The sequence below is a fragment of the Physeter macrocephalus genome, chromosome 6 (genome assembly GCF_002837175.3).
Source record: "Physeter macrocephalus isolate SW-GA chromosome 6, ASM283717v5, whole genome shotgun sequence".
In the NCBI taxonomy this organism is placed as follows: Eukaryota; Metazoa; Chordata; class Mammalia; order Artiodactyla; family Physeteridae; genus Physeter; species Physeter macrocephalus.
In genome coordinates, this window is record NC_041219.1 from 47,757,276 (window position 1) to 47,783,997 (window position 26,722).

The 26,722-nt window shown below is 62.0% G+C and overlaps 1 protein-coding gene across 3 annotated transcripts in view; it reads left to right on the forward strand.

The window, feature by feature from the left end:
* Positions 1-25,055, forward strand: part of PRR5 (proline rich 5) — a 51,493-nt gene extending 26,438 nt beyond the window's left edge. For 2 of the 3 annotated variants that reach the window (XM_028490706.1, XM_024127371.2), the window contains 7 exons: positions 9,262-9,342; positions 11,932-11,980; positions 13,460-13,517; positions 18,268-18,359; positions 18,780-18,920; positions 22,379-22,514; positions 24,097-25,055. In XM_028490706.1, coding sequence (XP_028346507.1) covers positions 9,262-9,342; positions 11,932-11,980; positions 13,460-13,517; positions 18,268-18,359; positions 18,780-18,920; positions 22,379-22,514; positions 24,097-24,572 — 1,033 coding nt within the window. In that variant the 3' untranslated portion in view covers positions 24,573-25,055. The remainder of the gene's footprint in view (positions 1-9,261; positions 9,343-11,931; positions 11,981-13,459; positions 13,518-18,267; positions 18,360-18,779; positions 18,921-22,378; positions 22,515-24,096) is intronic. The other variant, XM_055085340.1, reaches the window with a different exon arrangement.
* Positions 25,056-26,722: the final 1,667 nt, after the last annotated feature.

The window sequence follows — 26,722 nt, forward strand, 5'->3', positions numbered from 1 at the left end:
ATAGAGCAGGAAGTATTTATCCCATTTCGCAGATGAGCAGATGAGCCTCGCGGGCGCAGTCGGTGGGTTGCCGCTGCGCTTCCTGTTCTGCGTTTAGGTCCTTTTGGTCGGCGGTGGTGGGCGGGTGGCTTTCCCTTGAGCGGCCCCCTGCCCTCCCAGCTGTCAGCAGGGGTGCAGCAGCTGCCCGGCATTCTTTAGACGACCCTCCCCCCGCGGGCCCTTCCCAGACAAGCAGGGGCGTGGGAAGTCCCACCACCCCCTCCCACTTTGTTTGAAGAGCAAAAGGCTGAGATCCGGAAAAGAGCCGATTTATTTAGTGGGATTCCCCACCGTGTTTGCTCATAAGCGCTTTTCAGAAATAGATATTTCCACCAAAAGGAAAATGGGAGGGCAGGAGAAGAGAGTGGGGCAGGCTATCCAGGGGGCTGTGGGTGCTGCCCCCATCACCACACACACCTGGCAGTGAAACCCTGCCAGATGCTCCACCGTCTGTGGTCTTGGCCACCAGAAAACCAACTGTCAACGTGGACATTCATTTATTCTGTCTATCAGTCGTTTCATGAGCGTCATGGTGGGTACAGGGCTGCCAGCCTGAGACCCTCCTCTGTGCACTAGGCAGGATGCCGTCGTCCAGCACGTGCTTGTCTTTTGTCCCCTCCCAAGTTGCGAATTGCTTGGGTGCTGGGACGAGCCTGCCTCAGTTTCCCTATCGGTCAGCGGGCATGCACATTCCTTCTTACAGGACTGGTGTGGGGACAGAGAAGGAAGGACTCTCGTTGGGTAATCTCATCAGCCCGATGACTGCACACTGCCTTAAGAGGCGTTTCCTCCTCTCGCGGAGAGAGAAGCAGTCTCCCTCCTCGTTTCTCTGCCGCGCTTTAGCGCAAGGAGCCAAACAGACTTCGTTCAAATCCGAGCTCTGCCTCTTCCCTGCTGCGTGGCCTTGAGCAAGCTGTTTAGCCTCCCTGGTCCTTAACTTCCTTTTCCGTAGAATGGGCCATTGTAGGGATTATATGTGAAGATCCGTATTAAAGTCCTCGGCACGTGCCTGGCACGTGGTAGGGCCTCCGTCACTCATATTTCAAGCTCAAACTCATGCTGGGGACAAAGTCCTGTCAGGGAGGGCCTGTAGGGACAGGGTTGGGGGGGCCCTCAGGCGTCTGCTGGTTCCTGAGCTTTCACCAACAGCAGCTTTCTCCTGCTGTGGTCGGCCCTGCTGGGGGGTCTCCAGGCAGAGGTGGGGGCACCCTGGGGTAGGCTCGGAGTCTTCTGGAGCTCGTGCCTGTAGGGAGAGGCCACCTGGGTCCCCCCCAGTGCTTCTCACTTAAAGAAACTTTCAAACTTCAGTGCCATTCTGTGCCTTGGCCGGGCAGACTGCAGGGGAGCGGCCCGGCCCACAGCCGGCATCTCTAAGGCTCCGAGCCGCCCAGCCCTTGGACCCACGTCAGCTCCGCTTGCCATGCTGCACTCCTGTGTGCCGGGCCCCTTCATGGCCCTTGGTGCACTTTGTAGCCCAGGGAGGGAGTTATGACTACCACCCCCCATACAGAGGTGCAGAGGGGGACAACAGACATTCGGGCTTCCCTGGTGGCGCAGTGGTTGAGAGTCCGCCTGCCGATGCATGGGACGCGGGTTCGTGCCCCGGTCCGGGAAGATCCCACGTGCCGCGGAGCGGCTGGGCCCGTGAGCCATGGCCGCTGAGCCTGCGTGTCCGGAGCCTGTGCTCCGCAATGGGAGAGGCCACAACAGTGAGAGGCCCGCGTACCGCAAAAAAAAAAAAAAACACAACAAAAAACAGACATTCATTCTCTCACAGTTCTGGAGGCCAGAAGTCCAAAATCAAGGTGTCGCCAGGGCCTCGCTCCCTCTGGAGGCTCCAGGGAAGGCTCCTTCCTGCCCCTTCCAGCTCCCAGTGGCTCCTTGGCCTGTGGCTGCATCACTCCGTTCTCTGCTTCTCTCTTCATCTGGCCACCTTCTCTGTGTCCAAACCTCCCTCTCCTTTCTCTTAGAAAGTCATTGGGCCACCTAATGTAGGACCCACCCTAAATCCAGGATGATTTCGTCTCGAGATTCTTAACTAATTACCTCTGCAAAGACCCTGTTTCCACATAAGCTCTGGGGTAGCACGTGGACATGAATTTCTAGGGGACACTATTCAACCCACTACAGTGGACCCTGGGTCCATCCCCTAAATTCCTTGTGTCTCTGTTTCCTCATCTGGATATGGGGCAAAATACATAGCTTGCTCCTGTGATAGTGGAATCCGTGCGCTCACCTAGCCATTCATTCATTCGTTCATTCATTCACTCTGGTCCGAGCAGGTGGTGTTCAGCGCTGGGAAGAGGATAAACCGGGGGGGCGCGGGTGCTGACCACACACAGAGGGGGCCCGGGCTCCCTTCTCCTGCGGGTGCGCAGGGCAGGTTTGAGTGCTGGGTGCCAGGCTGCCGGCCGGCTGGGCCACGCTCACAAACCGGAAACTAGAACAGAACCGTCAGAAGCTGTTTCCTAAGCCCCTGCTGCTGCTTTACGGGGCGGGTTTGTCCCCTGTGCCCGGCCCGGTGCCGGCACTGCAGAGGGGAGGGCGCAGGGCTGGCTTAGAAGGCTCACCTGTCACCCCCACCTGGAGCCCCTGATCCCCTCCCTCCCGAAGGGCCCGGCCATGGCATGTTGTGTCCCTGTCTGTCCCTGTGTTGGCCCCAGTTAGCTTCTCGCCGGGTGTGCACCCCACGCGCGTGCCAGGCCTCCAGCTGCACAAAGGTCACGCTCTTGAGCTGAGGGGCCAGCTGGGGGGCGGGCAGGAGTCCCCTGTACCTGCGTTTGGGCCAGAGGGTGTAGACCATGATGGAGCCCCACTCCTTGCCAGCCCTGGATCTGCCCGAATGCCTGAGGCTTGGCGAGCCTGGCGCCCACCCGCCTTCTGGCTGTGAGAGCAGAGGCCCCGCGCAGGTGGAGTGCGCGCCCTCTTGTTCCCACGGGACCACCTCCGAGGCTGGGCTCACGGTCCTTCGCATCCAGATAGAGAAACTGAGGCCAGAGAAGGAGAGGGACTTGACCAAGAGCCCCTGCTCACGTTGAGTCTGAACCCTGGCCTGACTTGCAGCCGCTGCCCAAGGACACGTGTGAGTTGGTGTCTGCTGGGGCCGGGCGCGGCGGGGGTTGGTGGTGAGAGCCCGAGGTGCGGCCCCCGCTCCTCGTCTGCTCGTCCCTGGACCTGGGCGGGGCCGCTGCTGGCCTAAGCCCACAGGGCGCCCTGCGCCTAGATCTCCTCCAGGGCCGTGATTGTTCTATCCCCCGGACGGCGGTGCCCACCGACCGCGACCTGTGCCGGGCCCTGTCCCAACCCCAGGCGCGTGGAGGAGCCGCTTTCATCCCCGCAACGGCCTAAAAGGTGGGACTTGCTACCCCCATCTTGCAGATGAGGATACTGAGGTTCAGAGGTGCGGGGACTGCCCAGCTTAAGTCCAGAGCTTCTGCCACCGCCTCATGGGGTCTCAAGGGCCGGAGGAGGTTTAACTGAAGCCCTCAGGGGGACCGGTTGGTTGGGAGTTGGGGGGTGGAGGCCAGTGGGGGGCCGGTGCTTGGCTTCCCGGCCAACCCTCACCAGCAACTTGCTCTGAGTCGGGCCTGGGTCCTGAGCCCCCTGCCCCTCTGAGGCGGTCTGGGTGCGGTCCGCAGAGTCACGGCCCTCAAAGATGTCTGGGAATCTGTGACTACTTCCCTTACACGGCCAGAGGGACTTTTCAGATGTGATTAGGTACATGATCTTCAGATGGGGAGATGGTCCAGGTGGGCCCAGTGTCGCCACCAGGGTGCTAATGGGAGGGAGGCCCAGGGGTCAGAGTTCAAGAAGGAGCCGTGAGGATGGGAACAGAGAGGCTGAGGATGCTGCACTGCCGGCTGTAAGGATGGAGGGAGGAGTCCTGACCGAGCTGGAAAAGGCCAGGAAACGGACTCTCCCCCGGGGCCTTGAAGGAGCCGCACCTTGATTCTAGCCCCGTGACACTGACGGAGCTTCCGGCTTCAGAGCTGTAAAAAACCAACTTTTGGCCGCTCTGCAGCCGCTGTGTGTGGTCTTTGGTTACAGCAGCCAGAGGACACTCGTATGCTGGGCTTCTCTCCCTCCCTCCCGGCCCTGCGCCCTGGGCCCTCACTTCTCCCACGCAGCAGTTGGGGCTCAGGGCCATCCGCGCCCCACCTCCCGGCCCCCAGCCCGGCGTCCAGAACCTGGCCTCCGGCTGGACGGGTGGGACTGTGCAGCCAGGCAGCCCCGGGGGCGGCGTGGGCACCCCGCCGCCCGCCTGCGGCCTGTCGGGACGGGGGGTCAGCACAGTCAGGCGTCTGCCTCCCTGGGCGGGTGGGGCTCTGGAGGAACGCTCTGAGTTCTCGCCTGGAGCCCAGCCAGGAGCCCGGGAGGGAATTGGGGGGCGTGTAAGCCAGGGCCAGGGGACTGAAAGCAGCGGTGCTGCATGCTGCCGGTTTGCTGAGGGGAACGGCCCGCGGGCCTGAGAGTGGTGCCCGCAGGTACCCGCATCCGCCAGAGGGTCACCTTGAGGCCCGGCAGGGGTCGGATTGGGTTCCGAGTCGCCTGCCTCCCCTGTGCCTTCACCTGGGCGTGAAGAGGGGGCCCGTGGCTGAGCGAAGCAGGGCTTCATCTCTCAGGGCTGGCCGTGGCCCCCGGGGATAATGGCGAGGATACGGGAGGCCCCGGGCCCGAGTTGCACTTCTGTCTGGGGGGAGAACTCACTCGAGGGCCTCTCCTCTCCCCAGCCCTCCTCTCTCCCCAGCCCTCCTCTCCCCAGCCCTCTTCTCTCCCCAGCCCTCTCCTCTCCCCAGCCCTCCTCTCTCCCCAGCCCTCCTCTCTCCCCGGCCCTCCTCTCTCCCCAGCCCTCCTCTCCCCAGCCCTCCTCTCTCCCCAGCCCTCTCCTCTCCCCAGCCCTCCTCTCTCCCCGGCCCTCCTCTCTCCCCGGCCCTCCTCTCTCCCCGGCCCTCCTCTCTCCCCGGCCGCTCACCGCAGGGCTTTGTTATTGGATGGACAGGGCGGAGGGCGGACTAGAGCCTGGGCTGTCTGGGGTGGGCGCCCAGGTGGGGACCCAGTGGAGCCCAGCACCTCCGCCCACACCCTCGTCCACCCCCCGCCCCCAGGCCAGGTCCTCAGAAAAAGCCAGGCCTCGACACCAGGGGGAGGGGCTTGAGGAAGTGCCAGCCCCTCTCGGGGTCCGGATCGGCCTTCTGGGGACACCAAGTAGTTGAGAGGGTGAGGAGGGGCACCTGGTGGAGGCCTGCCCTCTCTCATTTCTGAGGCTCCAGAGCGGGGTAGGGCCTGAGAAGGGGCCGAGCTCCACCTCTAGGCCTCTCCGCCTCTCTGGGGGTTCCCGGAGGTGTGTTGTCTGACCCCCCAGAGGCCAGGCTTTGGGGTCCCCCACGCACTCTCTGCCAGACCTTCCTGTGTGGGCAGGTGGGCAACGCTGAGACCGGTGACGGTGGTCCCACCCGCTCGCAGCGCCACACCGGCCCCGGCCGAGCCAGGGCGGCCACAGGCGGGTCCCCCCAGAGGCCTCACAATCAGCCCTTCCTCCCCAAGCCTGACCACGGGGCCCCAGGCCAGCCCTGGTGGCAGCAGGCCTCGGCACCGTCCTGCATGCCGTGGATCCCCGCTAAGGGTCCTGGACATCTCCCCTCGCCCCGTGCTCAGGTGACGGGTGCTGAGACTTGTGGCTGCCCTCCTGTCTCCCTACGCGGGGCAGGGGGACAGGCCCGGAGAGAGGAGGTGATGGGTCAGCTGCTGCTCGGCCCTCGCCCAGAAGTGCCCCGGGCCGCCTGCCGTTTCCAGGGGGCCGCTGGCAGTGCCCCCGGCTGGGCCTCGGTGTGGGAGGCCCCGGGCCGGAGTTTCACTTCTGTTTGGGGGGATAAGTCACATGAGGGCCTCTCCTCTCCCCACCCCTCCTTCTCTCTCTCCCACGGCTCACAGCAGGGCTTTGTTATCGACCCAACTTCGACTTTGGAAAGAAGGTGGAAGCTCGGCTGCAGAGAAACGGGGAGGAGTGGGGCCTTGTCTGTCCGCCAGCCCCAGGTTGAGCGGCTGTTGGGGCGGGAGGACCGTGGGCCCCGGGCTCCCTTCTGGCCCTGCCAGGCATCAAGCTGGGTGACTCTGGGCCGTCGCCTGGCTTCTCTGAGCCTCAGTGTTTCCTTCTGCAGCCTGGGCTGTCACAGTGCCCGCCTCATGGTGTGGTTAGAAGGAGATGGAGAAAGCCCGGGGCAGGTGGTTGAGCCGTGGTGGATGCTTCCGGGGGCACATATCCTGCCCAGCCCCCCGCAGTCACTGCTGATCATGTCATGGCACGCGTAACCCCACAGGGGCTGGGATTCCGAGTCCCATTGTACGGAGGGGGAAGCTGAGGCCCTCACGGTGCAGCCTCCAGAGGCGGGGCGGGCAGCAGGGAAGCCCAGAGCTGGCATGCAAGCCCAGACCCGCACCTGAACGAGCCTCGGGGCTGGAGGTGGGAAGGGCAGGGGCGGGGTCCACCAGGGTGGAGGCTGCGCTGGGTGGGGGTGTCGATGGGAGAACTCAAGGGCGACCCTAGGGCGGGCCGGGGCGCCCGCTCATACACGTAGGGTGGTGCAAGACCCTGGCTGCGGGGAGCGGGGCCTAAGTGGTAAACCAAATAGACCTCCCCTCCCCCAAAAGATGCCGGGATCAAAGGCTCTCTGCACACAGGTGCGAGGGGGGAGGGACCTGACCTCACGGTGAGCCTCAGGGAGAGGGAACAGCAAGGATGAAGGCCCTGAGGCAGGAGGAGGCCCGCGCTGCTCAGAGCCAGGGGCGGGGGCGGTTCAAGTGACACCGATGGGATGGCGAGGGAACCCCTGAGGGCCTCGGGGAAAGACTTGTCCAAAGAGCCCATCTTCCCATCCCAAACTGGGTTAAGGTGCCTCTGGGCCGGGGACCAGAGTGGGCTGTGCTCCCTCCGGAAGGTTTACTGGAGGAGGACGGGCTTGGAAAGGCTGCTGAGAAGAGCAGGGCCAGGCCTGGGAGGCTGATGAGGGCCCCCACGCTGTCCCCTCGGCCTGATGGAGGCCTGGTCCCCAGGGAGGACTTGGCAAGGCCCCTCGGAGCCTCAGGAGGGGCCGGGGCCATGCTCAGCATGCCCCATTTGCCGGCTCCCAGGCTCCTGCAGGTTTGGGAGGGTCTGACCTCTGCCCCCAGCAGCCCCCAGGCTGGGCGCGCGTCCCCAGCTGTTAGGATTTCAGGGTGGCAGCCATTAGACTTCCCGTCAGACTTTTTTCCTTTTTCTCGTCTGTAAATGAGGAACAGCCTTACCGTGACTGTTCCCCTGAGCCCATCGGGCGCTTCTGACAGCGCTGAGCAGTCTCGGCCGGGACCTGGGGGCGGGCACATTCGTGGCCTCTTTCACAGGCAGGAAACAAGTTAGAGGGCAGGGCGTGTGCGCCTGGACGTGCGAATAAGCAACATTTCAACACCAGGTGCCTGGGGAGTCGGGCATCGTCTGGTCAGGTGACAAGGCCTCTGGCCTGGCCGGGTCGGGGCCAGCTGCGGACCCCTGGGGCGTGTCCCTGCACTGCTCAGAGCTGCCTTCACCCACCTGGGATGCGGGGCCCTGGCCCTGCCCTGCCCCCTTCCAGGGTGCGGAGCTGGAAGCCCTGCCCACACCTGGCTCCCTGGGGAGAGGGGGCAGCTGTTCGGTGAGCTCTGTGGCCTCCCAGAACTTGGTGCCTCTGAGCCTCAGTTTCCTCATCTGCAAAGTGGGCGGCCAGTCCACGTTGCTAGGAAGGGTGGAGCTGGTGAGAGCAGACGGGGCAGCGGGAGCTTGGTGGCCCCCGCCTACTGCGTGATGTGAACGGCAGCACGTGTCCAGCTGTCCCTGTACACCGAGAATCACACAGCTCGTCTGCAGTGGTGAGTTTAGAGCAGCAGCCCAGTCCTGAGTGGAGGGCGGTGGAGCCACCGAGACCTGGTTCTCACCCTTGGGAGCTTACGGCTGGTGGTGAGGGCTAACATGAAAGTAAATCGGTAGAGGGCCAGGACCTGAGTCTGCACGGGGAAGGGAGGTGGTCAGGAGGGCTTCTGGAGGCAGTGGCTTCTGAGCCAGAGCTCCAGTATGAATAGCTACTTGCCTAGTAGATAGCCTAAGGCCCCCCCCAGGTAGGAAGGGCAGTGGGTACAAAGACCCTGAGGTGTGGCTCCCCTGGCAGCTCCAGTACTCTGAGCATTGGGTGCCCAAGAGTGCAGGGAGAGAGCATTCCAGACGAGCCTTGAATGCCACATTCAGGCCTTGGGCTGTACCTGCAGAGCCCAGGGCAGGGGGCAATGAGTGCAGTGAGGAGGTAGCTATGCAACCAGAGGTCAGGTGAGCATGGGGGAGAGAGAAGGGTACAGCAGAGATCTAGCGGGTAGAGACTGGTGGGGCTTCAGGATCTATTGGATCTGGAGGGCCAGGGAGAGTCAGGATGAATTTCACCAGATAACTACCGGGCTGCTCCTTTGAGCCAGGTGAGAGCACACAGTCGTAAACGGCAGAGGGCCTTGTGTGCCGAGGTTTATAGGTAGCCGTGGGAACCAATCAATCAAACGAATCACGGATAAACATGTAGGTGCACACTGACAAGTGTTGTAAACGCTGTGACCTCCTGTGACCTGAAGGAAGGATCCATGTAGACGGGAGTGGGGGGTGCACGTGGGGACCAAGCAGAAGAAAGGACATGTGCAAAGGCCCTGTGGTGAGGGCAGCTTCCCCAGTGGGGCCAGGTGCAGATAACACAGGTACCCAGTTCAGTGAGGCAGGCGCCGGCTCACGGGCACCTGGAAGCACAGGGTGAGAAAGCCAGTTGGACTTGGTTATGTGTGGGGGTGCGAGGGACCATCAGAGGGTGTCCCCTAGTTTCCGGCCTGGGGGCAGAGGGTTCAAGAACATGGGAAGGGAGGCAGAGTGTGTGGAAGGTAACCCAGGACAGCCTGGAGAGGTGACCGGTGACAGGCCTGGGGCTCCAGGGAGGCTGTGGCTGGGAGCCCAGGATCTGGCGCTCAAGATGGGAATTGAGGCTCTGGGGCGGATGGGCTCCGATGGGGCGGCCGGTCCCTGTGCTCCAGGCCTGCCTTCTAAGCGAAAGGACTGGCGCTCTGCTTCTGCTCGGGCCCCTTCTGTTCCTCGAGGAGAGCAGGAGGGGCTCCATGGGAGAGGGAAGGAGGGGAGGGGTCTTGGAACCTCTGGACAGCAACTCTTCTCTTCCCTCCCCCACGCAGCATCCACAACGGGGTGATCGCCGTCTTCCAGCGCAAGGGGCTGCCCGACCAGGAGCTTTTCAGCCTCAACGAGGGCGTCCGGTGAGTGGTTGTTTGTCCCATCCAGGCCTGGGTCTGTAAGTGGTGGGAGGCTGTGCCAGGTGGGAGGGCCCCCCCCACCACCACACCCCCACCACCACACCCCCACCACCACACCCCCACCCACCCCCACGGGTCCACCAGCCTCAGGTTCCTCCTATAGAGCCCAGGTGGGCGGTGACCACCACGTGGACCTTGACCCCAGGCCCTGTCCCGTGGCCTTCACCCCCACCCTCCTGAAGACTCCTTTTCAGGGGAAACAGGGAGGGACTGGGACGGTGGCTCAAGATAACGCCCACATGCCCTGCTGGTGTTAAGCATCACAAAGGGTATTTATTCTGTTAAAAGAGGAAGGACTGGAACTTCCCTGGTGGCCAGTGGTTAAGAATCCGCCTGAAGCAGGGGATACGGGTTCGAGCCCTGGCCCGGGAAGATCCCACGTGCCACGGAGCAACTAAGGCCGTGCGCCACAACTACTGAGCCTGCGCTCTAGAGCCCACGTGCCACAACTACTGAGCCCAAGTGCCACAACTACTGAAGCCCATGCGCCTAGAGCCCGTGCTCCACAAGAGAAGCCACCGCAATGAGAAGCCCGCGCGCTGCAAGGAAGAGTAACCCCCACTCAACGCAACTAGAGAAAGCCTGTGCGCAGCAACGAAGACCCAACATGGCCAAAAATAAATAAATAAAGTTTAAAAAAAAAAAAAAAAAAAAAGAGGAAGGACCCACCTGCCTAATGATGGGAGTGTTGTTTCCAGAAAAGCAATCACAGCCCTGCCAAGTACCCCTCCTTTCCTGTGAATAGCTGAGAATTGAGCGCTTGTGAAGGAGCCTAGGATGGACCAGCTTCGAGGGAATCTGCGAAGCCAAGACATTAGTCCTGCATTTTAGTGGAAGAGGCTGAAGCTCAGAGAGGTTGAGAGACTTGCCTGGGGTCACAGCTGCCGCAAGGAGGCATTTCCTACCTCTGTGCTCTTTCCCTCACGCCCTGGCCTGTGCCACCCTGTCCCTACAGCAAAAGAATATCTGGGAAAAATAGGCAGCAAACCCCCTCATCAGCTTGGGGCAAGAGTAAAAGGGTAATCGGTGCAGGGTCCCCCCACTCTAACCCTAAATGGCTAAAATGGCCCTTACAGACAGATAAACTGAGGCCCAGGGAGGGAAAAGGCTGCCTGAGGTCACAGCAGGGGCTTGTTGCCTCTCCCAGGCCTGATGTGTGTGACCATTCGAGGGGGTCCTGCTTTTTTTGGGGCTCATGTGGCCACTCAGGGGTGGGGCCCCAGGAGCCCCATTTTCCTAATATGCCTCTGCATCCCTCGGCTTTGCCCAGCCATGAGAAGGGCCGGGGATGGTGCAGAGAAACAGGACTCTGATGTCTGGCCGTCATTCTTGTTTTCTGCCATTTAATATACGTGTAAGAGAGAGAAAGAGAGAGAGAGAGAGAGAGAGAGAGAGTGAGTGTGTGTGTGTGTGTGTGTGTGTTGTTTTGTATATTCACAAAGTTGTGCAACTGTCTTTAATTCCAGGACTTTTTCATCACCCCAAAAGGAAACCCCATATTTATAGACAGGTAGTCCTAATTCCCTCTCCCCCAGCCCCAGGCCGCCACCAAATAGATACAGATACAGACATAGATTTTTTTTTTTTCAGATACAGTTTATCCTTTTACAATGTACAGTTCAGTGGTTTTTAGTACATTCACAAGCTTGTATAACTATCACTATTTAATTCCAGAACATTTTCATCACCTGCCCCCAAAAAAGCCTGTACCCCTTAACGGTCACTCCCTGTTACCCGTCCTCCGCCAGCAGCCTCTGGCTGATACCAATCAACTTTGTCTCCATGGATTTGCCTATTCTGGACATTTCACATAAATGGAGTCGTACTACATACGTGTGGCCTTTTGCATCTGGCTTCTTTCGCTCAGCGTAATGGTCCTCCATACTCGGGGGTCATCCAGGCTGGGGCAGGTATCAGCGCTCCATTTCTTTTTATGGCCAGATAATATCCCATTGTGTGAAAAACACCACTGTGTTTATCCAGTCATCTGTAGATGGACATTTGGGTTGTTTCTACCTTTTGGCTGTTGTGGACAGTGCCTCTGGGAGCATCTGTGTAGGAGGCCTTGTGTGGATCTGCGTTTTCACTACTCTCGGGTCTGCTCCTAGGGTAGGGGCGGAATTACTGGGTCATATATGGGCTCTACCTTTAACCTTTTGAGGAACCGCCCAGCTGTTGTGCACAGAGACTGCACCATTTTACATTCCCACTAGCCGTGTATGGGGGTTCAATTTCCCCACCTCCTCACCAACACTTGTTACTGCCCGGCTTTTTTTTTTTTTCCTGCCTGGGGCTTTGATTCTAACAGCACTAGTGGAGGTGAAGTGCCCTCTCGGGGTTTGGGTTTGTGTTCCTCTGGTTACTAATGATGGTGCATCCTCCCACGTGCTTGTTGGCCATTTGTGTATCTTTGGAGAAATATCTAGTCACGTCCTCAGGTCACTGGGCTAAGGGGGTTGGTCTCCCGCTGCAGGCGGCCCCCAACCCTCGCTGGCACCGTGGGGTCTCTGACTCCTGCCCTCCCGCCCACAGGCAGCTGCTGAAGACGGAGCTGGGGTCCTTCTTCACGGAGTACCTACAGGTGGGTGCTCTTTGCTCTCCCGAGGGGTTGCTTCCTGAGCTGGCCAGAAAGGGTGGGGGTAGGGGCCGCTGGCTCCCGGTGGGTACGTGGAGCTCTGGGTTCAAGGTCTCCGCCTGGCCATGACTCAGTTTCCCCCGTCTAGCCAGTGTGGGTTATCGGGTAGGTATACGATGAGATGCAGGTGAGGACCGACCGCTCTGCCTGGCACGGGGCGCGGCTCGAGGTCAGTTTTGTGGTTAGCTGTCCACGTCCTCCTGGAGCGTCCGTGTGGGTCCCCAGAGCCCACGGGTGGGTCATCTACAAACCCCAGGGCCCTGAGGCGCGTGGTGCTGACGTTAGCGTGGTATCAGCGTCGCCGAGGCTGAGCCTTCCCAGGCGCTGCGGCCACAGGCCTGCACAGTGGATGAACACATGGAACCCTGGGGCTCGGGGAGGGGAGAGGACCCCGAGGTCGCACAGGCAGCAAGGCCGAGGTGCTGCAGGCGGGGGCATCCTCACGCAGGCTCGGAGCGTGGTGCCCACCCTCCTGGGAGAGGGTGAGCTGAGGACCAGCCTGCGGCTCCTCCCATCCTGTGGGTTTAGGGTGGTTTTTTGTAGTTTAACAGCTTTATTGAGGTGTAATTCACCTACCATACCGCACACCCACTGAAAGTGCGTAATTCAGTGGTATTTAGCGTAGTCACAGAGTTGGGCAACCGTCACCGCTCATCCCAGGGCGTTTTCATCACCCCAGAAGGAAACCGCATGTTTATAGATAGGTAGACGCCATTCCCTCTCCCCCAGCCCTAGGTCACCACTGGTCTATTTTCCGTCTCTCTGGATTTACCTGTGTGGACATTTCATGTCAGTGGGATCTCACAGCGCGTCACCTTTTGTGTCTGGCTTCTCTCACTGCGCACAGAGTTTTCGAGGTTCACCCATGTTGTGCCTGTATCAGAACCTCATCCCTTTTTACGGCCAAATAATACCGCACAGTGTGGCGAGACCACGTCTTGCTTATCCATCCGTCCGTCTCTGGTCCCCGGGTTGTTTCCACCCTGGCTGCTATGACTGCTGCTGAGACCACGTGGTCACTCAGCCAGGGTGAGAAGGCAGGGGGGCTGCCGTTTGAGCCTCATGGCAGCGGGTGATGGCAGCGCTCAAGCCAGGCCTTTGGTCCCGGGCCCCCTCTGGCCTGAAAGTCCCTCCTTCCTTGTGGGATGCGGGGGCAGCTGCCTGCCCGCCCGCTCAGCCTGGAGCAGGAGGCCCAGGCCTGGCCTGTCTCTTGGGGGCGGTGAGGGTGGGGTCCCTGCACCACCTCCTATCTGGGACAGCCTGGTTGGGTCCGTTGCCTGCGTGCACCCGGGGAGCTGAGGTTCCAGCTCTGCGACAACTGGACTGGGACGTCGGTGAGTCCTTCCCCCTCTGGGCCTCGGCTGCCTGTTGGTGGAGCCTTGGTACCCCCGGGGCGGTGACAGCATCTCCACGTGTGCCTTGCAGAACCAGCTGCTGACAAAAGGCATGGTGATCCTGCGAGACAAGATTCGCTTCTACGAAGGTGAGTCTGGTGGCCCGCTGCCGGGACCGGGTGCCAGGCCACGCTGCTTGCGGGTGTGGCCGCTGGGAACCGTGGCCTTACCTGGGCTCCACCTGGGGCTCTGGGTGGGTGGTGTGGCCCTTCCGGTCGAGAGAGTCCAGAGGGGCAGAAGCTATGCCTCGAGGGCAGCAGGGCTGAGATCTGACCCCGGGAGGGGACCCTGCTGGGAAGAGCATCTGCCCCCCATCTTGCTGGGGCCCAGGAGGGCTGGGGGATGTCTGGGAAAAGGCCCCTGCTTCACCTCACTGCCCACGAGGCCTTCTGGCCCCTGTGAACCCCGTCCCAGCAGCCTGGGAGAACCCCCATCAGGATCTTTGAGGACCAGAGGGGAACTGGTCTAGAGCCGGGGGAAGAGGTAGAGCTGGAAGCTGCCGCCTGGAGGACCAGCTGATGTGGGCTCCCTGCCAGGGTTTGGGGCCCAGGCTTGGTGCAGGGCCTTCTGGGTAAGTTTTCTCTTTTAATAATCATACCCACCCTGTGAGGCCTTTGGGTCCCTGTACCCATTTCACAGCTGGGGGACAACACAGCGATGGCCCTCAACTTGTCCATAGCCACAGTGCACGTAAGGGGGGCACCCCGACTCCAGAGCGCACCCCCTTTGCCCTTCTAGGGGCAGGCCCACAAGTCACAGCTGGTCTCGCTGCCCAGCTCGGGCCTCGGCAAGGAGAGGGAGGGTCCTGGCCGGCCGCTGTCTCCTTGTGCCAGGCCCAGAGCCCTGGCAGGATGTGCCCGGTCCCGGAGCCCTTGGGCTCCCTGTGTCCGTGGGCTGGGGGTGACAAGTACTGTGTGTACACCTCCTGGCAGCAGTGAGTTGGTGTAGAGAGAAATCAAATTATGGGGGGAACCCTGCTCAAACTGACACATCTTGCTGTGGGCCCGCTGTGTGTCAGGCCCTGTGCAGGCCACGACCCTCCCTCTGTGTGCCAGGCACCAGCCCCCTCACGTGCTCCCCCTGTGCTGGGCTTGTCCCAAGACTTCCCATTGCCTGACTCCTAGATCACCCAACAACCCTGTGAAGAAGCTTCCACTGTTGTAGCCACCGAACACTTGGGGAAACCGAGGCACAGAGGGGCTGAGTAACTCGCCCGAGCCACACAGCCCTTCCTGGCAGCCTGGCTCCCGAGCCTGCACCCTTCTCTCTGCTGCTCCAGGTTCCTCCTTGAGTTCTCAGTGACCCCGGAAAGCATGGGTCTTAGCCCATTTCACAGAGGCAGAGACCGAGGCCTGGGGTGCTCCGCGTAACTCAGAGCCACGTGTCCTGTGTTCCTCCTGCACCGCCTCTGCGTGTGTCGGGTGGAAGCAGCCAAGGCAGGAGCCTGAGAAGGGCTGTGAGAACCACAGACTTGGGGGCAGGAGGCACAGGCCGTTGGGGGTCTGAGCGGGCTTCCTGGAGGAGGCAGCACCAAGCCAGCAGGAGGATTTGCTGGCGGAGATGCCCTGGAGATGCCCTCGCATGCCCCTCTCCTGACTCAGCACATTCCGGCAGCGCCTGCCCTCCCACCAGCTCCGGCCCAGGGGAGCCGGGACCTTAGGAGAAGAGGCGCTTTGTGTGGCTTGGTGGAGTCCTGCCCGCGGTGGCCGTGTCCGCCAGGCCACCCAGGAGGGAGCACCGACCCCATCCAACCGCCCCTGGCCTCAGGGACAGGCACAGAGCCCCAGGCTGGGGGCCAGAGGGCCCGGCCTCCAGTTCCCATCCAGCCACAGACTGTCATTTCCCTCTGTCCCCACCTTAGCACAGGGGGTTAGACAGGCTCCACCCATGTGCTCACTACAGGTCAGGCCCCAGGTAGCCTTTGGGGACCTGGAGATGGACCTAGGTCCTGCCTGGCAGGGGCTCACAGCCCAGCTAGGGGCACAGATGTGGACCAGACAGTGAGAGTCCACTGTGATGAATGTCAAAGTGAAGGGAAGCCCTGGGGAAGGAAGGGCTAGTTCCACCTTGGCAGTCAGGGAGGGCTGCGTGGAAGCGGCGGCCTTTGAGTCAGGCCTCGAAACATCTCTTTGAGGGGACATGTGCCCCCCTTCAGCCAATGCAGTGGGGTCGGTGGCTGACATCACACCCCGAGGGGCTGCCTTGGGAGCCTCCCCCTTCTGCCTTCTACCGGGTCCCAGGGAGAGCTCTTCCTTAAGACTACTCCCTGCGGCCAGCCGTGTCCTCAGCCCGTGCCTCTGCTGGAGGTGGTGGGTAGCCCCATAAGGGGCAGCCCAGGACCTTGCCACCTGCCCCCCTCCAGCCTCCAGCAAGGCCTTGAACCCAAGCACAGTGATTCCTGGAAGTGGGAGGCCTGGAGGGGCCTTGAGGTGGAGGCCTCCCTCCCTGGGGCCGCATTCAAGGTGGTGGTTCGGTGGGCTAGGCTGCAGCCGGGGTAGCTTCTCAGCAGCCAGACGCTCTGGGACTCTGAGGGGGGAGCCCAGGGTTTCTGCAGGCTCCGGGCCCTGGGCTCTGCCTGTCCTGCAGGAATCCCAGCCTGTTAAGGTCAGGCCACCAAACTGCACTGCGACGGCCCTCACACGCTCGCCTCCGAGCCTGGCCATCCTCCTCCAAGCCCCTGCTGTGGCCTTTCCAACTGCCCTGTGGTCACCACTGAGATCTGAGGTGAGATCAGCCTGGTGCATTCCCGTCTCCAGGGCCTGCACGGTCGGACTGAAGAAAGGAAGACAGACAGGCTGACCCACACCCCATCCTGGGGGAACCAGCTCAAGGGCACGGCCGCTGGGTGGCGTGGGTCCCCCTGAGCGTCGGTGCGGCCTCAGACCATGCGGGCCCGCTAGTCAGCGTCAGGCTAACAGCTGAGCACTCGCTACGGGGCAGCTTTTGGCCTTTGAGTGTGGACACGTTGATCACGCCCATTTTACAGAGGGCCACACTGAGGCTCGCCCTGAGGGACTCCCTGGGGCCCCAGGGCGGGGCTTCGACGCCGTGTGCTTGACTCACCCCTGCCGACCCTGGTGCCCCCAGACCACAGTTCCCGGGCAGCAGAGAGCCCAGCCAGGAGACGGAGCCAAGCTTCCTGGCCCCTTGGTCGGCGTGTGGCTCTGGCGGGGTCTGGACTGTACAACATCCCCTTTCCGCCCCGCGGGCTGGAGAGCAGCCTGCGCTCCGCAGACGCCGTCTGGCCCGCACCCAGAGCCGCCCCACGGCCGCCCGGGGAACTGAGCCGCCTTTCTTCTCGCCGGTGATGGCGGGGACCTCAAGGGACCTTTGTATGCAGGCAGAGCTCCTCGGGTGGCGGGCACCCACCGTCCTGGGTTCCATAGAGCCCGGTGTGGGGTGTGGGCCCCCGGTCGGACCAGGAGCTGGCCGCCGGGCAGGGTGTTCCAGTGCCAGCAGACGGGCTGCATGGAAAGGTGGACCCGCCCTCTCCACGGTCACCCCCACCAGGCTCCCCTCCCAGAGCCCGGCACCTACACAGACCAGGGGGGCTTTATGGGGGGAGGGGGGTGGGGGGTTCAGAGCCCAGGAAAAGGGAGCACAAGAGGCAAAGGCCCTTGACCGACCTCCTGGTTCCCATGGAAACCTTGAGGAGTTGGGCGTGGGCGGTGCGCTCTGGGAGGCTGGCCAGCCCGTGGCCCTGGCCCCTCCACTCCTGGAGATGCCCACCACCACGGCCGTGTTTCTCCAGCCAACTGCTAGTCTGGCTTCCAGGTGGGGTCCCGCCAAGCAGCAGTTGGCGACATGTCCCGGAGGCCTGCTTCTCCTGACCCAGCAGCCTTTCATCCCAGCTCTCCGCTCCTTCCAGGCAGAGAGGCTGAGGGTTCAGCACTGGGCGTTTCCTGGGGGAGCCCAGAGCCGGCTTGGGAGCACCTCAGCTGTCCCCACCCCCAGGGTCTGTCCACCTTGTGACTGGGGCTGCTGCTTCCCCAGAGCCGGCAGAAAGGCCCAGAGAGCTTGTCCAAATGCCTGCTTTCCACACGTGTACTTCCATGGTTCATGTGCCAAGGGTGTCAGTCCACCAGGCAAAACGGTCCTCCTGAATTAGCTTGGATATCACCTCCTCCAGGAAGCTCTCCCTGCATGACCCCCTCGTACCTGGGACAATTGCTGCTGTCGGATGCGGGTTTCCCTGGCTCCCCAGATCCCACCCCAGGCAGCCTGGGTGGTGGGGACCCAGGCCCTTGAGGGAGAGACCCGCACCTCTCCGAGGCCCAGGCACTTCATCTGCCCGGTGGGGGGTCACTCCTCCCTCGCCAGGGTGGCTGTTCATTATCCTGCTGCCCTGTCACGTGGTGGGACTGGGGCAGTTTGGGGCTCAGCTGGGCCCCCAGTGCCGGGCCTGGCACAGCGTAGCTGCTGCGTGAATGTCCGTCGGGTGGACGGAGGGACAGACCAATGGGTGTGCGCAAGGAGGAGGAGGGTGGGTGAGACAAGGGTGTGAGAGGAGCGCCTGTCGGGCCGTGCCTGTAGGGCTCGTGTGCAGAGGAAACGGACCCACCGGCACCTGTCTGCCCCAGGCCCCGCTTCATCTCCTTTCCTCCTGTCGGCTCTGAGGGGTTCGCCCTGCTACAGCCCCGTTTTATTAGTGGGGCAGCTGAGGCTCGGGGGTGAAGCTGGGGGTCCGGGCCCATCGCCCTGGCAGGTGGGGGTGCCTCCAGGGCCCAGCCCTCAGCTCTCGCGTCCTCCTGCTGCTGGGAGAGGCGACTCGCGACCTGGGAAGGTGGGAGGCACCTGCCGGCCCCCGTGGGGAGATGGTGATGGTCCATGTGCCCACAGGACAGAAGCTGCTGGACTCGCTGGCAGAGACCTGGGACTTCTTCTTCAGCGACGTGCTGCCCACGCTGCAGGCCGTCTTCTACCCTGTGCAGGTGAGCGGCCCCCGGGCCACAGGGGCAGCCCGTCCCGGCCTGGGGGTGGGCACTCCTCTGCCCTTGTTGCCACGTGTGGGCCATCTGCGCCTGCGCTCACCCCCGGACCTCCCAGAACCTGCTCCCCACCCCCAAGACGGGCGTAGGACAGCTCCACGCTCAGAGCCTCGGGAAGCCCTGAGCAGCACACAGTAGGCCGTGCCCGGCATGCAGCAGGGGCTCTGCGCGTGGCAGTCACCCTTCCCCTGCCCGAGGGAGCCGCGTGGGGTCCTCTCTCCGCAGAACGAGGGTCATCTGGGGAGGAGGACGGGGTGGAAGGGGGCCTGGGGGTCAGTGGTCCGTCCCTGGATCTGGCCCCAGAACTGGTGGGGGCAGGGGAGCAAGGGTCTCACGTGATAGCGGCGGCCCCCACGTCTGCAGGGCAAGGAGCCGTCGGTGCGCCAGCTGGCTCTGCTGCACTTCCGGAACATCATCACCCTCAGTGTGAAGCTGGAGGACGCGCTGGCCCGGGCCCACGCCCGCGTGCCCCCCGCCGTCGTGCAGATGCTGCTGGTGCTGCAGGTGGGCGGGGTGTCTCAGGCCAGGCTCCCCGGAGACAGAGCCCGAGATGTGGATGTGGGGCCACGTGACTTCTCAACGGTGGGGGAGGGCTGGGGGAGGGACTCCCAGGAGAAACCTGGGAGGGAGAAGGAAGCAGCGGGGGCTGAGGAGGAGCTGGACGAAGGAGTGGGTTCGTTCACAAGAAGGCCGGCCCGGAAGCCCGCGGGGAGCCCGGGAGTGTGGACGGACTGTCCCTCGAGGGCAGCGGGGCCAGGCCTTTACTCCCCCATCGGTCAGTCGCTGGGGTTGGGGGCCACCGCCTCCCACTCCCCACAGCGGTTCCAGATATTTCTGACGGACCTTTCTGCAAACTGCCGCACCCCGAGCCCTGTGACGGGCACAGCACCCTACCGTTTGCCAGCCTATCTCACTGTCACGGCACCAGGATGAGCACCGTCAACCACCCCATTTTACAGGTGGGGAAATAGAGTCCTCGCCTGCCTGGAGCTGTGATGGCCAGGAGCCTGGCCTTCCCCGAGGCTGACAGGCTCCGAACCCTGTTCTTTGTCCTGAACCCACCCATGCACGTGGAGGTCCTTCTAAACTTATGTCTGTGAGGTTGGTCCTGGGGCCCAGGGCTGCTGTTTGAAGATTCCAGAGCAAAGAGGGGACTGATGAAGGTGGACGTTCGAAGGGTCGGGGGGCTACACTCGGTGGGAGCCGGTGGTCATCCTGGCGGCCACGCAGGGCAGCGGCTGGAGGGACATTGCATCCCTCGGCCGTGTGACGGAGTAAGACCACCTACCTGGCAGGGCAGGTCCAAGGATAATGAGAAATCGACACAAAGTCCTCCATGGTGCACTTCCTCTTGGGGGCAGGAGGTGATGAGGCTGGGATTTCAAGCCAAGGAATAAGGTCTCAGTCTTTGATCCCATGAACAGCCCCTGGGTGGCGGCCAGGCCCCGGTGGTGCTGCCCCCTGGTGGTCGCTGTGCCTCATGCAGCTTCCGGGCTTGGCCTCATCTTCCCCGAGTGTCCTGCCCCTCCTGGGTGCGACCTCTACCCCCAACCTCAACCCTTTGCTCTCGCCTTGGCCTCCCCTTTGAATGGCCTTGTCCCAGCCCTGCGGTGAACTTGTCCCCACTGTTTTCAAGTCCCAGATGGACCTGAGGTCACAGCTACTGGTCAGCATATCTTTTGAGGGCCTACTATGTGCCCCATGCTTCACCTGCAGAATCAGAGTTCCTTCTCACCGGGGTCCCAGAAGCTGAGTAGCAGCCCTGCATCTGAGCGTACACAGATAATGCAGCCCCGGGGCCCCCATTTCCTCACTGTGCAATGGGGAGCAGAGACCAGACAGCAGAAACAAATTCTGGGAATGAAGGGACATAAAGTTTGTGAAACGCCCAGCACAGCTCAGCAGTCATGTCATCCTCATCCACGGCACTGTTGCTGGGGGCGGGGACGGCTCCTTCAGGTTCATCTGGATGACTTCCAGCGGCACCCCCTCCTTGTCCAAACACAGCTGGATCCATGGAGTCTGTAGTGATGTCCCCTCTTTCGTTTCTCATGTTAGTCATTTGGCTCTTCTCTCTTTCTTAGTTGGTCTGGCTAGAGGCTTGTGGATTTTACTGATCTTTTCAAAGCTTTTGTTTTTGTTGATTTTCTCCATCCGTTTTTCTGTTTTCAATTCCGTTGATTTCTGCTGATTCTTATTTTTTTTCTTCTGCTTACTTTGGACTTAATTTGCTCTTCTTTGTCTAGTTTCCTAAGGTGAAAGCTTACATGACTGATTGTAGACTTTTTATATTCTAATGTATCCATTCAATGCTGTAAATTTCCCTCTAAGCGCTGCTTCGATGCATCCCGATAATTTGGACATTTCGTTTTCATTTTCATTTAATTCAAAATATTTAAAAATTCTTCTTTGACCCCTGTGTCATTTAGAAGTGAGTTGTTCAATCTCCATGTGTTTGGGGGTTTGAAGTTATCATTGTGTTATGGATTCCTGGTTTAATTTCTTTGTAGTCTGAGAGCAGACATTGTACGATTTCTGTTCTTTTCAATGTGTTGAGGTGTGTTTTATGGCCCAGAATGTGGTCTGTCTTGGAGAATGTCCCACGTGAGCTTGCGAAGAATATGGATTCTACCATTGGACACGTTGTCTATAGATGTCAGTTATATCCAGTTGATTGATGGTGGTGTTGAGTTCATCTGTGTCCTTCCTGATTTTCTGCCTGCTGGATTTATTTCTGAGAGGGGTGTTGAAGTCTCCAGCTAGGAGAATGGATTTCTCTGTCTCTCCTCGCAGCCCCATCACTTTTTGCCTCCGTAGCTTCCTGCTCTGTGGTAGGTGCGTACACATTAGGGATTGTTTTGTCACCTCGGAGAACTGACCTCTTTATCATTAGGTAATGACCTTCCTTGTCCCTGATAAATTTCTTTGGTCTGAAGTCTGTCCTGTCTGAAATTGACATGGCTACTCTTGCTGTGATCTGTGTTATCGTGATCTGTGATCCGTGATCCGTGTTATCACATACAATCCTGCACTCCCTTACTTCTCGTCTGTGTGTGTCTTTAATAGTTTAAATGGGTTTCTTGTAGGCAGCACAGGGTTGGGTTCTCGCTGTCTTGAATCGTCATTTAACGTTAACCTGGGTGTATCTTGTTTCTTAACTGCTGGCAGCCCCTTGAGGATGATTCATTCGTTCAGAGACATCATTCATTCAGCAAGCACTCACTAAAAACCTGCTGTGTGCCCGGCCCTCTGCCGGGGGTGCTGGGACCCAGAGCTTGCCCCCTGGTCAGCTCACAGCTGAGTGGGCAAGACCACGGCTGTCCCGTGGGCAGCCTCATTTTCCAGGCTTTGGCTCTAGTGAAACGGGAGGAGGTGGAAAACCCTTCAAAGCTCTGAACGAGGGGAGGTGTTGAGAGGAGCTGGACGGTGCCTGGCAGGGGAAGCAGTGTGCGAGGGGGAGGGGCGGCTCTATCAGACGGAGGGGCCTTGACCTGGGCCGGGCCCAGGGGGCAGCCTTTCCTGCCTGCAGTGCTCCTTGGGGCGAGGGAGTGAGGGTGCGGGTCCAGGTGAATGAGCTTGTCCCCCCAGGACTGCCCAGAGCCTCTGGGAAGCCAGCTCACGGAAGGGGACACACAACGGTCCCGAGGGGGAGGTGCAGGGTGTCCAGCCTAATTTGGCCACAGATCCCCTTCCCGCAGGCATCATGGTCTCCCAGCCACGCCGGCCCCGGTGGGCAGTGGGCAGCCACGAGGGCGTTAAAGCAGGAGGGTGGCTCAGAGGCCCCAACCCGAGAGATGGCTGGGAAGGGAGGGTGCAGGGCCACCGCCATGGGGGCCAGGACCCCGGGAGAGGGGGAGGGCGCTGTTCGTGGTGGCCTTTGAGCTAAGCACGGCTGGCCTGGGGAGGCAGGGAACAGGCCGACCCTGCCGACCGGCGGACCCCCGCACCCCTCCCTCCTGCAGGGGGTGCACGAGTCCCGGGGAGTGACCAAGGACTACCTGCGCCTGGAGACGCTGATCCAGAAGGTGGTGTCGCCCTACCTGGGCACCTACGGCCTCTACTCCAGCGAGGGTGCCTTCACACACTCCTGCATCCTGGGTAGGGGTCGCCTGGGCGTGGGTGGGAGGGGGGTGACCCCTGGCCCCATCCACCTCTGCCCGGGCGGGGGCCCAGGCCTCCCAGGGGAGTCGTGCAGAACCAGATGTGCAGCCACGGCAAACCTGTGCTGAGCATCCGCCGGCCGTGCCGTGTGCGGGGCACTGGGCAAAGGGGGTGGGTCACGTGGGGTCCCTCCTTCAAGGGCTGACGTCACAAGTGGTGCTGCAGTGACTCCCCTGAGACCCCGGCAGAGGACCCCGCATCCCCCACGGAGGTCACATCCGAGCTCAGTCCTGAAAGTCAGGAGTTGACGAGGGAGAGGACCCAGCACGTGCAAAGGCCCGGAGCCCAAGAAGTCCTGGCTTATTTGGGGACTCAAGGGGGGCGTGGAGGGGTTGTGAGGTGGGCATGGCTGGGCGTCCTGGGGCTGCCTGGCCCCATCGGTTCGTTCAGCACTGTAAACCGAACACCTGCTGTGCGCCAGCCCCTGTTCTTGGTCCTGAGGGTTCAGCAGAGACCAAGCTCCACCCTCATGAGCTCTTGTCCACCAGGGGAGGCAGACCAATGAGTAAACCATCCCCAGATGAGTGCCCAAGGGGACCAGTGCCCAGGTGACACGAGGGCCACGGGCGGGGAGCTCAGGGAAGGCCACACTGGGAGCTGAAGGACAGGGAGGACCCAGGCCTGGGAAGAAATGCATGAAGAGAACCGAGGGGACAGCGGTACGCGAGCTCATCAGGAGTGTCCCCTCGTCCAGAGGGCCCACCCACCTGCAGGTATAACACCTGCCCAGCTAGCAGGTCCCAGCTCAGGCGCGGTTCCAGCAACTGGAGGAACTTTGAGGTCTGTGTGGCCCTGGGCACCGAGACCCCTGCCAGGCGAAGAGGGAGCCTGTCTCCTGCGGGCCGTCCAGGACGGCCCCTGGCTCATTGCGCTCAGCCCTGCCACCTGGTGGTCAACTCTGGAACTGCAGGGTCCTGAATGGGAGCCTGAGACCTGCCCCTACATCTGTCCTCTCCCACCCCCACCCCCGGGGTCTCCCCCCACGCTCGGAATAAACCCCAGCCCTGACCTCACGTGCTGCCCCATCTGGGCACTTGCCACTGCCCGACCTGTGGCCCACCCAGAGGGGTTTCTAGTGCCCCCACACACAGTAGGACTCCAGCTCTGAGGACGGGGGCTGTGTCTGCCTAAGAAAGTGCTGGCACGTAGCAAGTGCTTGGGTTTGTTGACTTTCCGCAGGTGAGGAAAGAAACTGAGGCACGTGCACAGGTCACTGGCAAGGTGCATGTTTGAACCCAGGCAGTTGACTTGAGGCCCCCCACCCCCATTCCAGGCTGAGAGGCCGGACCGAGGAGAGAAGGAGGTCACGTAGGGATGGACCTAGTATCAGCTGGGGTGGAAACCCCGACTCCCCTCCGGGGTGCCCCAGCAGGATCTACACCAGTCGGGCTTTTCCCTGTAGCGGTCCCTTCATGCAGAGCTGGGCGCAGAGTAGGTGCTTGCAGTGGGTGTTCCCTAGCATGTGGCCAGCCCCAGCCCGGCCCCGTGCCTGACGTCCTGTCTGTCTGTCTGTCTGCAGAGAAGCACTTCCTGCGCCGCTCCCGATCGGGGGACATCCTGGCCAAGAACCCGGTGGTGCGGTCCAAGAGCTACAACACGCCGCTGCTGAACCCCGTGGCGGAGCACGAAGCCGAGGGCGCGGCGGCCAGCGGCGCGGGCATCCGCAGACACTCGGTCTCCGAGATGACGTCCTGCCCCGAGCCCCAGGGCTTTGCTGACACCCCCGGCCCGGACGCTGCTGGGACCTTCAGACCCTCCCCGGCGCCCCCGTCGGGGCCCTGCCCCAGCAGACTGCACCCCCCGGCGCAGCCCCCTGAGCCTGGCCCAGGCCCGGCCCGCAGCTCCCCAGCCTCCTCCAGCCCCGAGAACCTGGTGGACCAGATCCTGGAGTCGGTCGACTCGGATTCGGAAGGGATCTTCGTTGACTTTGGCCGGGGCGGTGGCTGTGGCACGTCTGAGTCTGAGGGGGCAGGGGGCCGGCAGAGCGTCGCGTGACCCAGGCCCTGTGTTTTTACTGACCCCGCGTGTACGCCTGTGCAGTGCGTGAGTGCGAGAGTTTTCTACTCTGTCCCGTCCGGTCCCCTGTCGGCCTCAGCCACTGTGGCATTCCTGGGTCTTTGTCGAAAAGACCGTCGCCGCCCGAGACCCCGGCACCTTTGTTCTGGGGGCGTCGGGCTCAGCAGGTGCAGGGCGGCCTCCTGTGCGTGGAGCAGGCCCGGCCGTTCCCTGCGCCCCAGCCTCCTCGGCCCTCCAGTGTCCACACCATGGAGACTGTGAACCCCTCAGCTCGGCCAGGCCCCGGAGAGACCCCCCCCAGGGTCAGTGGCAGAACTGCCTCCCCGCCCCCCGCTCGCCTCGGGCCACAGCGTGACCTCCTGTGTGCACCTCTGTCCCAGACCCTCCACGCAGCCTGTCCTCGCTCGGCCTGGGGTGGCCGTGGGCGGGAAGCGGGTGGAATAAAACTTGTCTGCCCGGCTCTCGAGCTGTGTCTGCGACACCAGGCCCCGAGGACGTTCTTCCAGGGTCCTCACCCTCGGGCTGCACCCGGCCTCACCGGCGTCTCCCCTTCCTGCTCCCAGAGGGCGCAGGTTCCCAGGGCCGGCTCTGGGCCTCTGGAGGGGGCCTTCCGGGCTGGGTGGGGAGACCCCCGACCCCGTTCCCAGGGCTCCCCTCTCGTGGAGTTAACCTTTGGTTGGAGGTGGGGAGCGGGTGCCCTGCGAGCAGATAACGGGACGGACCCAGGGCGCGTGAGCCGGTGATTGGGGGTTGCTGGGAGTCGGGTGGTCGGGGAAGGGGGGTGGGCGCCTGGTGAGAAGCGCCAGCCCACGGGGCTCTGCGGGGGGAGCCTCCTGGGGGGACAAGTTTCTCCCGTCTAGTGGGAAAAGCGAGCCAGGAGCCCCTGCTCGAGCCCGGGGTGGGGTGCGCGGGGGATGGCAGGGTAGGAGCGAAGCTTCGTGGTCTGATCTGGGGACGTGCCGACTGCGCGGGGCCTCGTGGCCGCTCAGCACGGGGAAGGCGCCCAGGAGTGGTGGCCGAGAGCGCGAAGGTGAGCCAGCCTCAGAGGAGCCAGGTTTGGGGGATGGGGCCGGAAGCCTGTCCCTGGTCTGAGGACCAACGAGAATGCGGCCACTCAGCTCCGCTGATGGGGCTGAGATCGCTGAACCGCCCTGCTTGGCTCCCAGCTCCCTCATGGAGCCTGGGATAGGCCTGGGACCGGCTGAGCCCGGGGTGGGGTGGGGAGCATTATGGGCAGGGTCCCCTCGAGACGGAAGGACCAGGCAAAGGGCGGAGGCTGTAGCAGGGGGCTGTCTGCCTGGGCTCTGTCCCCCCGCCCCACCAGGCACTGGGCCCTGCCCTGCCCTCACCTCCCGAGTGTCGGGGGCTCTATCGTGGAGGTCTGAGCGCTGCCACCTCACGGGCTGCTGGGCCTGCTCTGATCCCTGAGGACTCTGCTGGCACCTGCTGGCACACGGCCCCACGCCCAGGCGTGACCTTTGTCTGGGGGGGGCCCTGAGCTCTTTGACCAATCCCTCCAGCCCGGGCGGAAGGGGAGCCCCAGACACCGGCCAGCCGTGCCTTCCCAGCAGTGGGGAGACAGAACCCGGGGGGAGGTGCTGAGCCTGCGTCCCGCGGCAGCTCCACACGCCCAGGCAGGGCGTCCAGCTGGGGCTGCCCCCGCCCCCCCCATAAAGGGGTACCGCCTCAAGGTGGGCTTTGAGTGTGTCCCTGGGTTGAACCCACCCTTGTTCGAAAAGTGTTCGAGGTACTCTACGTCCAAACATCTTGCTATAAATTGATAAATTATACATGAAAAATCAGGACCAGGGAACATAAATTCGGATAGAAAACCAGCTATTGCTGGTCCCCCCAAATCTACAGAACCTTCACGTACAGACGTGTGGGCCTTGGTTTAAGATGAAACCCAGGTGTCCCAGCCAAGAACCAAACCTTACCATGAAGCTCACATCCCCGACTGTGTCTCACTTTGGCCACCAGGGAGCTCAGGCCAAGCCCCAAGCTAGCTGCGGCCAAGGCCGGCCTATGAACCTGTGTCTGCCCCACCGGCCTACCCCCCCCCCCACCCCCCGAGACCTCTGCCCCCCCCCGGTTCCCCCACCCCTTCCCGGCACTTGTCACTCTAATTC